This window comes from Micrasema longulum, unplaced genomic scaffold (assembly GCF_059751315.1).
Source record: "Micrasema longulum isolate JH-2025_06_02 unplaced genomic scaffold, ASM5975131v1 h1tg001460l, whole genome shotgun sequence".
Lineage (NCBI taxonomy): Eukaryota > Metazoa > Arthropoda > Insecta > Trichoptera > Brachycentridae > Micrasema > Micrasema longulum.
In genome coordinates, this window is record NW_028278646.1 from 79,385 (window position 1) to 94,319 (window position 14,935).

Sequence of the window (14,935 nt, forward strand, 5' to 3'; positions counted from 1 at the left end):
AGGATTGTGTAACTTTTCATTGGCAAATATTTGTTCATGAGTGATCAACAAAGTTTAAAACAATAAATATTTACATCTGAATATTATTTTTTGTAAACGCCAAACTACGCCTAGCAGCTGAATTGCGAAGCTCTACTTAGTTATAGGGATGCACTGATAGAAATACGATTTTAAAATATAATAAGCGTCAGTTAATATTATGTTTGCATTCCCCAAAATCCAATGAAAAGAAATAAATGGGTTGAAATTACAAGTAATTTTAAGAAAGAATCTGATTGGGATCCACTAAAAACTAATGTTGATTATTAGCGTTAAAATACATTTTTTTTATGTAACAAAAATAAGTATCCTGTTATTGTTGGTAGCATATACACGATAGTCGAATGCAGCCCTGGATAAATAAACAAAATAAGTAACTATGGGTACGCTTTCGACACTACTTTTAACGATTTTTTATCCTGTAGAGTACGTCTATGTATTAATATGTCAATGGGAACAGGAGATCTATAGGAGAAAGTATATAATTGACTGTAATGTATTTATATCAAGAAAAACATTTTTTTGCTTTTTTGTAACTCATTTTATAATATAAAAAGTAAAGGCGGGATTCATTGAAAAATACATATTTATTGTTCATGGCCATTTTCCATAGATTTATATAATTGTCAAAAAGCTGTCAATTTTGACATCGACCAAAGTTGTGCTGGATTTGTGGAATGGTGGGTTCTGCTCTTGTGCGTAGTTAACGAAATTAATAAATTAAAACAACAATAATATCTATTTAAATTATACAAATATGTATTTTTGTTTTAACTACTGCCTAATATTAACCATTTCAGATGGAACCTGAAATTGTGGATAATGTGCATAACGAAAAAAGTTTAGCGCTTATGGAAAAGCATAAAGGGGGTAGTACACTTTTCCGGGAAGATTTTGACTCGGGACCGGTCAGTCTAGATCTAATTGAAGACAACCTCTGGCTCGGTAAGATGCTCATTGAAAAATAATTAACGATTCATGTAATTTTAAATATGTTTTTGCTTAAGGAATATCTTATATTTTAGGTAATTTAAAAGCGGCGTGTGATATCTCTACATTGCAGAGACTAAAGATCACGCACATTCTTACGGTCGATTCTGTTCCGTTGCCGCGAATGATCACGGAAATCTCAAATATTGTCAACAAATATGTGCAAGGTAATGTTTAATATTTAATCCCTAATACTTGGTATGCCATGCGTTGCATTCTAACTTATTTAGTTATTTTTTAATACAAAATAATAAATATATCAATCGAGTGTGCTCCACATTGTAACAATAACTTTTGTAAGATCGATCTTTTCGGTGAAACAAAATATTATTTTAAAATCATGCAAAAGGAGATCACCCAGATTGGGCTAATTTTTATTTTGCCGGCAAGCAAATATTAACTCATTATTTAAATAGAACTCAGCATTATAAACATTTATTATCAATATACCAAAACTCTAAGTCAATTCTCTGAGATTATATTTAAGTTTGAATACTTAGCCTCAAAGTATCACTCGGCATAGATGTAAAGTAGTTTTATTTTGTCAAATGTGTTATATAAAGTGGTGTAATAGTAGTTATATATAGTTATAGTTGGATAATTTATATAGCGCCATTTTTGTGAAAATCACCTCAAGGGCGCTGTACAATTAATAAATATCCCAGTACGTCTTGCAGCTACAGAGCGCATGGACGGTTGGGATTCTAGTTCCTCGTTTTCAATTAAGATCAATCTAAAATTATAACAGATAGGAGCCAGATTACAGGACATCTTGCAGCTACAGAGCGCAGACAGTTAGAAATTTAGCCTCCATTTACACATTTTAAAAATTGACACATAAATTTAGTGTATTAATGATACTAAAAAAAATTAATAATATGAATAATATACAGGAGTAAGATTACAACACGTCTTGCAGCTACTAAGCGCATAGACGATTGGAATTCTAGACCCCATTTACAAAATTTAGGCATTTTAAAGCTGATATATGAAAGCTAGATAACCAATCATCGTGCAGCTACAAAGCGCATGGACGAGTGGAATTCCAGCAAAGTTAGAATGATATCAATAAATTTACAAAAAATAGAGCATAGTAGTAAGTTTGTCAAGTGTTCATGCCAAGAAGTAAAAAGTGTTATATGAAGTGGTGTAATAGTAGTTAATTGCGTTTCAGTCTCAAGTGCATTATAAAAAGGCTCTGGGGGAAAATAAAAATAATCCCTGTATTAAATATTTGAATGTTATCCTCTATAATTCACTAACCCTTCAGCAGGAATGTTTATGGCAGGCATGTGCCTCGCATACCCCATGTACCATATTACGAGTATACACATCACACGGGAGCAGCAGCCGATAGTTCTTCTGCCAATATGGCCGGAGCAAGAATAGTGCGCAATAGCTTGTCTGCCTGCTACCTTTTTTCATTCTGACTTGAACATTATTACGAGAAATATAATAATAATTAGGTTTTATTCCACAAATCAAATAGATGTTTTGAGTTTGAATATTATCTCACAGACTTGAGTAAGAACTTGAGTCTAATAATAAAAAGAGTTTATTTTGTTATACTCTATTATAATATTTAATTTAGATGGCCGGCACTTTCAAAATTAGCCCAAAAATGTATGGAGGTGGGTGTCTCCTTTGTAATTATTGATTTTTTTTTTTTTACATCAAACTTGGTTATTACGGGGAAGACGGGACCAACTGAAATTTCTCGTTGTAAGCATTACTCGTTATACCAGAGAAAAGTTTTTTTTAATCCAGCCACTATTGCATATTGTCACTAAGCAAACAAATAAATACACGCATAGTTCATACAGATAATTTAAAAAATAAAGTATTAAGGAAAATTACAATAAATGCTTACAAACATACTACTTTCTAAATTTAAAATGCAGATAAATTAACATTCTTATCCACAATATTTACACTCTGGATAAGAAGGATTTTACACACCTTAGAACTTTTCGCACTACATTTTATTTGACAAATAATTGCCACTTTTTCACGAATCTAGACAGTTCCTCTTGTTAGTAGACATGTTTATAAATAAGTGAGTTTTTAACTGATCTTACATCATCCACTCGTAATGTTTATTATGTATTGACAATAGTAAAAACCATTATTAAAACCCCCGAAATAAGGATGTCATTCATAAACTACAAAAGAAGTTGTACATTGTAATGCGGTGCCGAGCCGGTACTTACTGGGTTCACAAAGCTTGGATTTTTTACACGCAATTTCAACTGTGTGTGATATTTTTTCAATGTTGTTGGCGAAAACACCAATGAGGTACTTAGACACTTACATAGTGTCATAACCGTCGTCCGATCGCGATGCCCAGCGGCATCGGTCCTAAGTTTGCCACCCGTTCAAATTTCATTACTTAGGTTCTGATTTGAAAAATTATGTTTTTAAACAATTAAAGAGTTTTTGGTCAACTGTTGATAAATTATTGTTCAGTGTGTCCGAGAAGTAGCTCGTTATAAAAGTAAATAAGTGTACGAAGAAAACCATAAACAAAAATGCCGATGAACGTTTCCTCGTTACATCCGAGATCTCACTATTTCCGTGATAGTTATAACCAAGTTTGATTTTATATATATGTTTTTTATTTATTATTATGATTTTTTAGTTTTTTTTTTACAATATACATAAGAGGTAAAACAGAGTATTAAAATAATAAAGGATAATTACATAGCAATGAAATTCAGCGCCCTTGAGGTGATTTTCACAAAAACGGCACTATATAAATTATCCAATCATATATATATATATATATATACATGCATACATATTAACAGTAAAAAAAAAATCACACAAAGGCATGGCCTGTTCGTGGGTATACATGAAATGTTCATGAATTTTTTGCTCCTATAATAAATAGAGAGGTATAATATTTCTGTGTAATATAAGAAAAAGAAAAGGAAATATTCTGTAAAAGATTAGAAGGTACTTTTTTATTTTATAGTAATTAAAAAAGGAAATAAAAAACTATAAAAAGAACTACTAACTATAAAAAAAATATACCTTATTATTAAGGGCAACAAAATATATCATAGAAAAAAGAGTTAATATCTTAAGTTTGAATCCATTGAGTGTGTGTTTTTTTAAAGGAAGGAAAATTTTAAAAGTTCGGGATCAATGAAATGTTGTTAGTAAAAAAAGAATTATTAATAATTATTTATTCTCTCTTCCTTCCCCGTATTCCCATCTCATTTTCTTTATCTCCCGGTGAATTGTATGTTATATTATTTTTCCTGTTTGAAACCAGAAATTGGTTAATTATTTATTGTCACCTTGTATGTAATGCTTAATTTTATATTTTATTTTATTAAAACTTCAAGGACAAAGAAAAAGTATCTGCTAAAATCTGCATCCATCAAAATTCACATTGTAAATCCTTTAAGCTGTTCTTTCGCCGTCATTTGCTTTTGCAGAACTCCTTTCTTGATTTAGTCGATAATGCTAGTCTCAGCCGTACACAATGCACGGATCTCGACATTTGTGCGCCTATCGTACATAATTTTGACAGCATTCAGCCTTCTTTCATCCCCATTTTTCCGATTCTATACTTCGCTTCCACGCTAAAGTTCATCACCACTCCATTTAGAACTGCTAATTCCGCCTTCTGCAACTAACATTTATTTGCCAAGGAATAACAACCAAGATAATTGCATGACAGTTGTTACAAATATTTTCTAGTGACCGATGTTCCAAAAGAAGATTTGATCTGCCGTTTTGATGATACTAACCAGTTTATTAAGCAAGCTCAGGAATCTGGGACTGTGCTGGTACATTGGTGAGGAAATATCTTGCACTTTTATTTTCTATAAATTTAATTTTTAACTTATAAATATCATATACATTCAGTAGGAAAAAAGATGTTAAAAAAATCTAATCTAATAATCTACAAAACATCACATACAAATAATATAATCACTAGATCCTCAACACAAAGACAACTTAAACAAATACAAACTAATACCACTTTCAGACAAAGGGATTTTGAGTATTATTCAATTAAAATCTAGAACCTACTTCTACTATCTATTAACAATTAATAACGAGAAAATGTTCAAAAAGGCTATAAAAAAATGAATAGTGGAGCTGGGTAAAAGTAAAAATTGATTGTCTCATTCGCCCAAACCAACATTGAATCAGCTGCTCCACAAATGTACGGCTTATGTTATGTTTTTGTCCTTTCATTGTGCGTTTTGTAATATAAATCATATAGAAGTACATAAATGAATTATAAACATAAATGCGTAGTGTTTAAAACTGTCTGAACATTTTGTTAATTACCTCTGTTTATTAAGTTAGTCTTCTTTGTTTATTCTCAAATGAAAAAATATTTTTAAAATATATATTGTTAAGTGTCCTCGGCCCGAGCAACCCCAGTGACACATTATTTTTATTATTAATTATATTTTAGAATGAAAGAAATATGAATAAATAAATAAATTAATTAAATATGGGCAGAATGGTGAATGTTACATAGTGTGTAGGTCATAAGCCATGTAGATGCCTAGATTTCTATATTACCTTCTCTAAAATGTTCTTCATCTCTGTTGTAGTGTGTTAACTTAGTATTAAACTAAAATTTGTTCATACGATTTAAAGCAAATACAAGCGGTGTTTATTTGTTGCGGGCATTAATAACGTTTTTTTTTAGTTTAAAGATCGATGGAATATCCCTTTATTTAATGAAAATAAAATTGATTGTTAAGAATAAAAATATTTTGCATGCATTATCTGTCAAAATTTTGAATAAATTGATTCCAAAATCGAAATCGGGAAATAATCGGGTTGTGGTCCTGTGGCTATTCTCTCGGACTCACGATCCAAAGGTCTGTGGTTCGAATCCCACTCTACCCCAACTTGATTCCCATTTTCTAACAGTGAGTTATTTACAACTCGTTGAAAATGGCCTTCAAAATTAAATATTTGGGTAAATCATAAGAATGCAAATATTTATTTTTATTAAAAAAAAAAAATCTTTGAGTAAATAACAAAGCAAATGAATTTATAAAAAATTGTAACTCTGCCGTGCGTTTTTTTTATTCTAGTTATTTTGGCATGTCCCGTTCGGCCGCAGTGGTGATAGCGTACTTGATGGCCAAACACCAGCTGACCTTCGAGGAGGCGTTTTACTTTGTGAAGGCCAAACGTTCCATCAGCAGTCCTAACAACGGCTTCATAGCGCAACTCAAACTGTACGGAAAGATGGACTGCATATTGGACAAGGAGCATCCTAAATACAAACAGTTTCGCCTCAAAATGGCCGCCGAGAGCGTCAGGAAAGGTTGGAATAACACTTTTCTAACTATTATTTATTTAGGTTTCAATTTGTTGCGACGGTGAGGGAAAACATTTACAGGGCTTATGACCCGTCATTATCTGGACCGAATAATAACTTTCTTGTTTTTTCTGCTCTCGGATGAAAATCGAGAAAAGTCCGCCTCCTAGTCTAGTAGTTAGGGCATTTGCCTGCCATGTTTGATGTCCCGGGTTCGAATCCTGGGTTGTTATTCTGAACGAAATTGCGCGCGAAGAGATTGCTCTGTTAGCGTGTATTTAGTACGTAAATACGCATTAAAAGTGCGCTTTCTACGCGCGCTTTTGCTTTCAGAATACTACCCCTGGTTGGGTTAACATGATATATTTATTTATATAGTGGTTTTCACTGAAATATTTCATTGACACTTGACTGGCACCAGAAGCGTAAAACTGATAACCTTACCTTCCTGTAATCGATATATTTATTTATTTATTTTTCTTATAAAAACAAAACATATTATGGAATTTATACAATGGTTACAATATGTCGGTAGAAAAATATACATTAAATGTGTCTCAATTACATTACGAGTATAACTTTTATTATAAAATAATAGTAAATAAGTACTAGTTTTAGTCACAAAAAATTTAGTGTATCCGTTTTATTATTGTACATGTTAGTGAGGGTGAGTATATATATTTAGGGTGTGTGTATATATGTACGGGTGTGTGTATATATATACGGGTGTGTGTATATATGTATGGGTGTGTGTATATATGTACGGGTGTGTGTATATATGTACGGGTGTGTATATATATGTACGGGTGTGTGATGATTGTATGTATGCGAGTATAAGTGGACCTCTTGAACAATGATTATCTTCTTCTTAGTTTTTTATTGGCTTTTTTCACCCCTAACTGGGGTGTTCTAGCCAGTGTCAAGTTTGAGATAGTCTTATTAAAATATTTACACATGTGTTAGTACTATACATAAAAGTTAGTGTGTTACAATGATTATCAAAAAAGATGTTTTTTTAAAACCTTAAAGAGGAAATATGCTACATTTTATTTAACAATTCAGTGCCCTATGCACCACGGTGTTTGGATAAGGGTTTGATGATGAATTGATTAAAAATTTTAATGACAATCAGAAATAAAACAGTATGTCTTCAAGTACATTTATATTTCTAGTAAAAATCCTGCCGCAAACCTGTGCAGATCTGGTAAAACCTGACCCGGGACTCACGCAAGAGAGGCCGGATCCGCATGTATACCGCTGCAAAAAATGTCGCCGCATCGTCGCGTCGCAAAAAAACATCATCCCGCACATTCCGAAGAGCGTCCGCATCGCACTGAGTCGCAGAGTTACAATAAAAAAAGAGAATAAAGAGGAAAGCGCCAAGAAGTGCGACATAACCTGCGTGCAAAATGGACAGATTCTCATCGAGAAGCTGAAGAGCCTCGCGTGCGGCGGGGAGAACGCCAATACGATTCCCGGGATCCCAATAACCGGAGTCCCGGACGCCGACCAGAATAATGAAAGCTCTTGTTCCGATGACGTGGAGCATATTGTGGGAGCTGACGCAGATGCGATGGGAACTAACAACATCGCCGACAGCCACGACAGCCCCGAAGTTTGCGTGCAAACATATTTCGTAGAGCCGCTGGTTTGGATGAAGGACATTCAAAAGAACGTCCAGGGAAAGTTGCACTGTCCAAAGTGTTCTAACAAACTCGGGAGCTTCAGTTGGATTATGGGTGAGATAAAAAGATATATATGTATTTATTTTATTTAGTTGTATAGCAAAATTATGAATTAGTTGTTTATCACATTGTCCATTAGTAAATATTATATCGACTGTAAAAAGGGTAAGTGACTGATTCAAAATTATAACCCGATATATGAGATTAAAAAAAACTTTATTTCAAAAAACAAACAAACCATTATGCTATTTCTCCCTAAGGGTAGGCAGGGAGGATACAATACCATACCACTCTGTCTTTGCATACAGATCTCGCTTCCTCTACTTACATGCGTCTTCTCATGCACGCACACCGATTATTCCTACTTTTGACATGTCTGTCTTCAAATATTTCTTGCGTTTGGTCATGCCATGTATTCTTGGTCTTCCTCTATTTCTAAATCAATCAACATATGCACCCTAAGTCTTTTTAGCCGTCCTTTCGCTGTCCCTTCGATCTACTTGTCCAAACCAACAGAGAGCTCCTTTTTAGATTTTGTCAATAATATTTATCTCAGCGTTACGGATCTAGGTGCGTCTATCGTACATAATTTTACCGCCTGAGAGATCACATTTCGACAACATTCAGCCTACTTTCTTCCCTGTTTTTTGTCAGCCTCTCTCCGCTGCTAGATAAAGGCCTCGTCAAACTCCTTCCACTCGTCTTTGTCTTGGCCCCTCCGCATCCAGGCACCCCAGCTATCTGGGCAATGTCGTCAGTCTATCGTTTTGGTGGCTTTCCGACACTCTTGTGATGCTCATGGCGCCCATCTGGTGTCCCCCTGTCTAGCAGGGGCGAACCGTGTATAGAGGCGATTATGCGCAGCTTACCACTATATTTGACTATCCATAATAATGTTTTATGGTAACTTTATTTACAGAAAAACAAATAAATAATAATTATTTCTTATAAATCATTGCCATCATTTGTGTTTTTCTCCAAATATAAATTAAAATATTAATAAAGCGCGCCAGCAATGAGCCAAGGAACTAGCCGATTGCTCCAGCTTATTTCTTCATACAAATAAGTGTACTTTACTTTATACTTTTACAATGTTTGTATTCTTATTTTTTACAAAATAATGTTCCCTCTCATGCCTTATAAATTAGTTATTTAACAAAGTTAACATAATAATAAAAAAACGTAATCAATCTAATTAACCTAATTGTAATTAAAATAATAAGCAATATAAACTAAAATAATCATAAAAAACATAACCAATTTATATAGACCAATAGACCAAATTTCATAAACAGTACACACATTTTACCTATTTGGCTTGATCCACTTATCGATCTGTGTGCAATTCACCTCCATTATCCATTTCTTTGTACTATATTTTGAACATCTTAAACCCAGTGGTGGGATTTTTCTCCTAGAGTAAACTTGCAGATTACACAAATTCTTTGAAGATTCTCGATTTGGAAAACAGTATTTCAAACATTATTTCTTAAGGACTATTTTTCATTGAGATTATACTTTTGACATTTGACTCGCAACACATATTATTTAAAATCATAAATTTTAATAAGCATCTGGACAGCATGCTTATACTCTTTGCAATATCTCGCACCAGTCTCCTGTAATGGTCTCTCGTACACTTCTCCAGGACATTAAACACTCTCGGAGCCACAAAAGAGAAATTTCTCTGAGCAAAAGTCTTACACGTTTTTGGTATTAAATAATTCAAATTACAAGAAAACCTCGTACGAGAATTCTGCTGGGATCTCCTCTTGAAACCGTATGACCAGAAATGTGTCAAACTCCTTACTGCAAAGGTTGTCGTCTTTAGTCAGGTTATCATCGGTATTATGCACGTGTTGAAGACCATGTTTTGAAGATAAATTGTAATAATGATTTATATTTCAGGTTGTCAGTGCCCGTGCGGTGTGAAGGTCTCTCCGGCTTTCTACCTCGTTCCTTCCAAAGTCGAATGGTCTACAGTGGTCCAAAATGTTCAAGTCACCGTGTAAACTGCTTCTTCCCCCTTCCTCGCGAGGCTCGTAAAATATGTATATCTGTGATTAGAACTAGAGTAAGAAAATTTATGTAAGATCTCTACTGGTGCCATTTTGCATAACTTTTATTTATTATAATTTAAGAGAGTATAACTATTGAATCGGGTTGTCGTCCCATGGCTAGTGTCTCGGACTCGCGGATCAAAGGTCTGTAGTTCGAATCCCACTCTACCCCAACTTGATTACCATTTTCTAATAATCATAAGAATGCAAATATATCTTTTTTTATTTCTTTTTTATCGGAGGTGCGATAATTTTTTTCAATAATCGAAAATAAAAAAGGTGTTTACGTGCAGTATGTAAATTAGACCGCAAAATAGCCTGAAAGATAAGATAGGCTCGTATTAGCTGACAGCTGCCTGTCCTGCGTTTAATAATAGTAATAAATGAAAAAAAAAACATTGTAAAAGAAACGTCGCCTCCTCGAAAAGTCGTCTTTATTTCACAAGAGTCAACGGATGGAAGAGTTGAAGAAATGTGGATATTTAAACATGGGCAGAATGGTGTATGATTCACAGCGTGTAAAGTGGCCACTGAAACCGGCCAATGACGGGTCGTAAGCCCTGTAAATGCCTAGACTTCCATATTCCCTTCTCAAAAATGTTTTCTCTCTCTGTTCCAACAAATTTAGCTGTAACAGAAAGAATGATGATTTTTTTCATGCTCAACTTTTAACGGTGTAGGATTTTGCTTGTCGATGCTGGGAACTCCTATCCCAGTTGGAGATGACAGAAGAACAAATTTAGTTGTAAAAGAGAGAAAAATGTTTTTTTTCTTGTTCAATTTTTAATAGTGTAGATTTTTAATTTTTTTTTTTATTGCTTGTCGATGCTGGGAGCTCCTTTTCCAGTTGGAGATGACAGAAGAAAACCATGTAGATGCTTAGATGGTGCAGAATCTGTAATGGAGCGCGAGAGTGACAGCGAGAACTTCAAACTGTTTGAACTCTCCGAACTGAACTTTTCTACTGCTCACTATTTACCGATTTTTACTGAGTGCTTTTAGTATGGGTTCCACGGCTTTTATAGTATCCGTCCCAACTGTTCTTTTTTCCAAATGAAGAATTGAGGTCATCTCCTATTTCCCTCGCTGTCAGCAATTTGACATCCGCGCTAGGTAATCAGCATTTTATACGTTTTGATTAATTTCTTATTTATGAACAGGAAATTCATGATTTTCCAGAAGCACTGTCCTTGAGACGATAGTAGATCAGGTGACAGTGGGCACTGGTTTCCGGGTGAGTCCCATAAAAATCACAGCACATTATCATTATGAAAAAATAATAGAGACTAGAATTAAGGTAGCCTAGTAACAGGCATTATGTCACCAAGTGCTTTTTCCTTGTATAGTATAAATAAATGTTTTTTCTACTCGCAATATTATGTCTACATATTTAAAACATTCAAGCTTGTTACTGAAAATTTTCTGGAGTTTATTATAATTTATTATTATAGTAAAAGATGAAAACTCCACAAACCCTGACATTTGGAATAACCAGTGACCAGTTTCATAGTTTTCAAGACATACCTTCAGACGATCGTTCAAATCCACACGGCTCATTAAAGTTATATACAGTAAAACCGCGAAATAGCAAAAAATGACGTAAATCGAAAAAAAATCGAAATTTATTCCCTAAAACCAATTTTTCATACAAAAATGCATTTATACAGGGTGTTCTTTAAACCCTGTCACATCCGAAACCACGATGATCAGTATGGGCAAGAAGACATATTGGCACATTAAAATAAATTTTTAGAACGAATAAAATTTAAAAAAATAAGATATTAAAAAAAACAAATGGTTGTTAATTCTGCAGGAGAGAAACGAGGAGGGGGGAGTCTGACACACCGTTAACCACGCGGCCGCGCCCCCCTCTCTTCTCCCCTGCAGAAGTAAGCAACCATTTGTTCTTTTTAATATTTTATTTTTACAAATTTTCTTCGTTCTAAATATTTTTTTAAATAAAAATTTTTAAATTTTAGTTAAGCTGATTAATTAGTATTAGTAAAATAAATCCAAGCAATCGTAATAAACGTTATATACATTTTTAACGATAGTTCATTTTGTTTTTATGTGAAATTAGAATGAATAAATACTTTGAAAAACTGTATATGAATATGTCAAAACTTCGAAATCTCTCTGCCAAAGTAAAATACTCAAAAAGTTAGGCAATAATTTTTTAGTCAACTGGTGCCAATATTAGATTCAATGTTAGAAATATGTAGCTGCTAGCAGCATTTACATAATAATTATTATTATGATGTTATATAAATAATAAATAAATTGTAAAAAAAGCACTAAAATAAGGGAGTCAAAAGCAAAAAAGCTACTGTCCAAGAACACTGTTTTTGGGATAGCCAACAAAACCGGCAGCGAAAAAACTAATTATTTTAAGTTCAATTTAAAGGGGTCTTAAAACCTACTTGAATTTTTTTTTATTATTAAAACACATACTGCAGTTGAATTTTGAGGGTGTTTTCTTTTCAATGTACAAATGCCCGCCTTGGCTTTGTTGGCAAACGTTCACCCTTTTCACAAAATTTTCAATCACATTTTGACATAATTGTGAATAAATTTCGTCAATAACTTGTCAAATTTCTGTTTTGATCTCCCGAATTACCCATGGAAACGAGCCCAAAGAAAAAAGTCCAGAGGCGTTTAGATCACACGATCTCGGTGGCCAGTTGACTTCTCCCCGCCGCGACGTATCTCGTCCTGGAAATTTTGTCTACAACAAATGCATCGTTTCTGCCGCAGTGTGGCAGGTTGCACCATCTTGTCGAAACCGAATGTTATCATCATCAATTTCATCCAACGCAGACCACAAAAAGTTATTATCCAATTGACGAATGTTCGGCGCTGTCCATGTCTGTTGTGTTAATTGAATTTTGTAAGTGTGCATGTGCAGGCCTTTAGTCAAAATTTGTTGCAAAGAGTTTCTGGAGACGTTTAATTGTTGACAACGATGGCGAATGGAGGTAGATGGGAGTTTGTGTACACTTTCACTAACTGCCGCAATAGTATCGAGCAATCGACCTGAAGGAGAACGGCCACCTGCTTAAACGGAGCCAACAGTTTCAAATTTATTCATTAAATTCTCCACAACGGCTCGAGATGGTGCATAATGATAACCGAAAACTGTGCGATATTTTTGAACCGTCTGTAAAGTTTTCACCGTTTTGGTAGTGAATTTTCACAATTTCTATGCGTTGCTCGATTGAATAACGCTGCATGACTTAACCTCAAATTTTGCTGATGACAACTGCAAAATATCCGCTTTCCATGTTTGACACAACGAAAATTATTCAAAATTCAAGTAGATTTTGAAACACCCAATATAAATCGTGCGTGGTATAACCGGTAAGTACATAAAAGGATTTGTTGGTTCTCCCAAAAACAGTGATCATGGACGGTGTCGTTTTTGCTTTTAACCCCCTCAAATGACCTTATTCATTGAATTTCTTAGCAAGAAATCTTAGAAAAAGAGATAGCAAATCACGATACACATCCTGTAAGAAAGAGATAAACATATTTCCTCAGTTCGTATTTATTTATGTGTAACTTTCTAACCATAGTTACGACACTAGCTGGCAGCTGTCAAAATGTTGAAAAATGTACTTGAAAATATAAGTAATTATCTCTTGTTTAAACTTCTTAGATTTTCACGGCCGTTAAGATGCACAATAAGTTTTTCTGGGTTATTATGCCGTGTGTCGTTCGTACTCTCTACCGACGTTTCGGATCGCGTTACAGCGTCCATCATCAGGGTTGATGTCACGTCACATCAACCCTGATGATGGACGCTGTAACGCGATCCGAAACGTCGGTAGAGAGTACGAACGACACACGGCATAATAACCCAGAAAAACTTATTGTGTATCTCTTGTTTGTTCTTAAATTTGTATAAACCACTTCAATTTTCAGTTATATGTCGACCAGTTTCGAGGTTACTACCTCGCCATCGGAACTTATACTGACTTAGAATCACTAGTGTCACTATTTATATTATAATTTGACAAACTAAATTCACTCTTCTTCTTCTTTTCCACATCTGGTCCTAAGTGGAGCATAGGGACATCACCAGTTGCCTCTAGTTGACCCTATCGCCAGCCAGCACTCGCCTCCTCCCACGTCAATCCAGCACCCCTTAGTTCCGCCGAATAAATTCGAAAGGTCGTCTTGGGTTTAGGTTCTCCTGAGGCACGCGCAGTACGTGTCCGAGCCAGGGCCACCGCCGCATCCTCAATACACTCATTTTAAGAGGCTGCTGAACCACCTTATACCTAAAATTCTCCCGAAGCACTTACTCAAAACTTAACAGTTTGATGTTCTGAGCTTTGGTAAGGTGCCAAGATTCGCACCCATATAGGAGTACTGGCATTATACAAGAGTAGGATAAACGTCATTTCGTGTTGACCGAGTATAGACTAGAGTTCCAGACAACACGCATTATGTTAAAAGTTGCTCCAGCAATTCCTAGGCGGGTTACGAGCTCTCTGTGCATGCTTCCATCCTCAGTTATGTGAACTCCCAAGTATTTAAAGCTGTCAACTTTCTCGATCCTCTGTCCATTATTATAGAGAGGCTGACCAGAGCCAAGACAGGTTTTGTTGCACATAATCTGAGTCTTTTTTGTATTAATATTAAGACCCAGACGAGTAGAGTTTTCCCGCAGATTGTCAACAATTTCCTGAAAATCACCAACAGACTTTTCAAGAAGAACCTTTCACTCCTCTTACCGTGTTTATAACAATGACATTTATTTAGTCAAATTACGTAATAATAATATTCTTCCAGTATGTGGTTTTTACAAAAAATATATTATTATTCACTTTTGAACTGTGCATTTGTTTATTTGCATA

The 14,935-nt window shown here is 34.5% G+C and overlaps 1 protein-coding gene across 1 annotated transcript; it reads left to right on the forward strand.

The window, feature by feature from the left end:
• The first annotated feature begins 656 nt into the window (after positions 1–656).
• On the forward strand, positions 657–11,671 carry MKP-4 (dual specificity protein phosphatase MPK-4). The gene is made up of 7 exons (XM_088235848.1): positions 657–719; positions 840–984; positions 1,065–1,196; positions 4,738–4,834; positions 6,102–6,337; positions 7,504–8,070; positions 9,925–11,671. Exons 1-7 carry the CDS (start codon positions 717–719, stop codon positions 10,026–10,028), a joined length of 1,284 nt encoding a protein of 427 aa, XP_088091974.1. The 5' UTR covers positions 657–716; the 3' UTR covers positions 10,029–11,671.
• Positions 11,672–14,935: the final 3,264 nt, after the last annotated feature.

What these genes read in the sequence shown, in the direction of transcription:
- MKP-4 (XM_088235848.1), top strand. An exon ending in TGTCAACAAATATGTGCAAG is followed by an intron (nt 1,197 to 4,737) that starts GTAATGTTTAAT and finishes AATATTTTCTAG; the next exon opens with TGACCGATGTTCCAAAAGAA. An exon ending in GGGACTGTGCTGGTACATTG is followed by an intron (nt 4,835 to 6,101) that starts GTGAGGAAATAT and finishes TTTTTATTCTAG; the next exon opens with TTATTTTGGCATGTCCCGTT.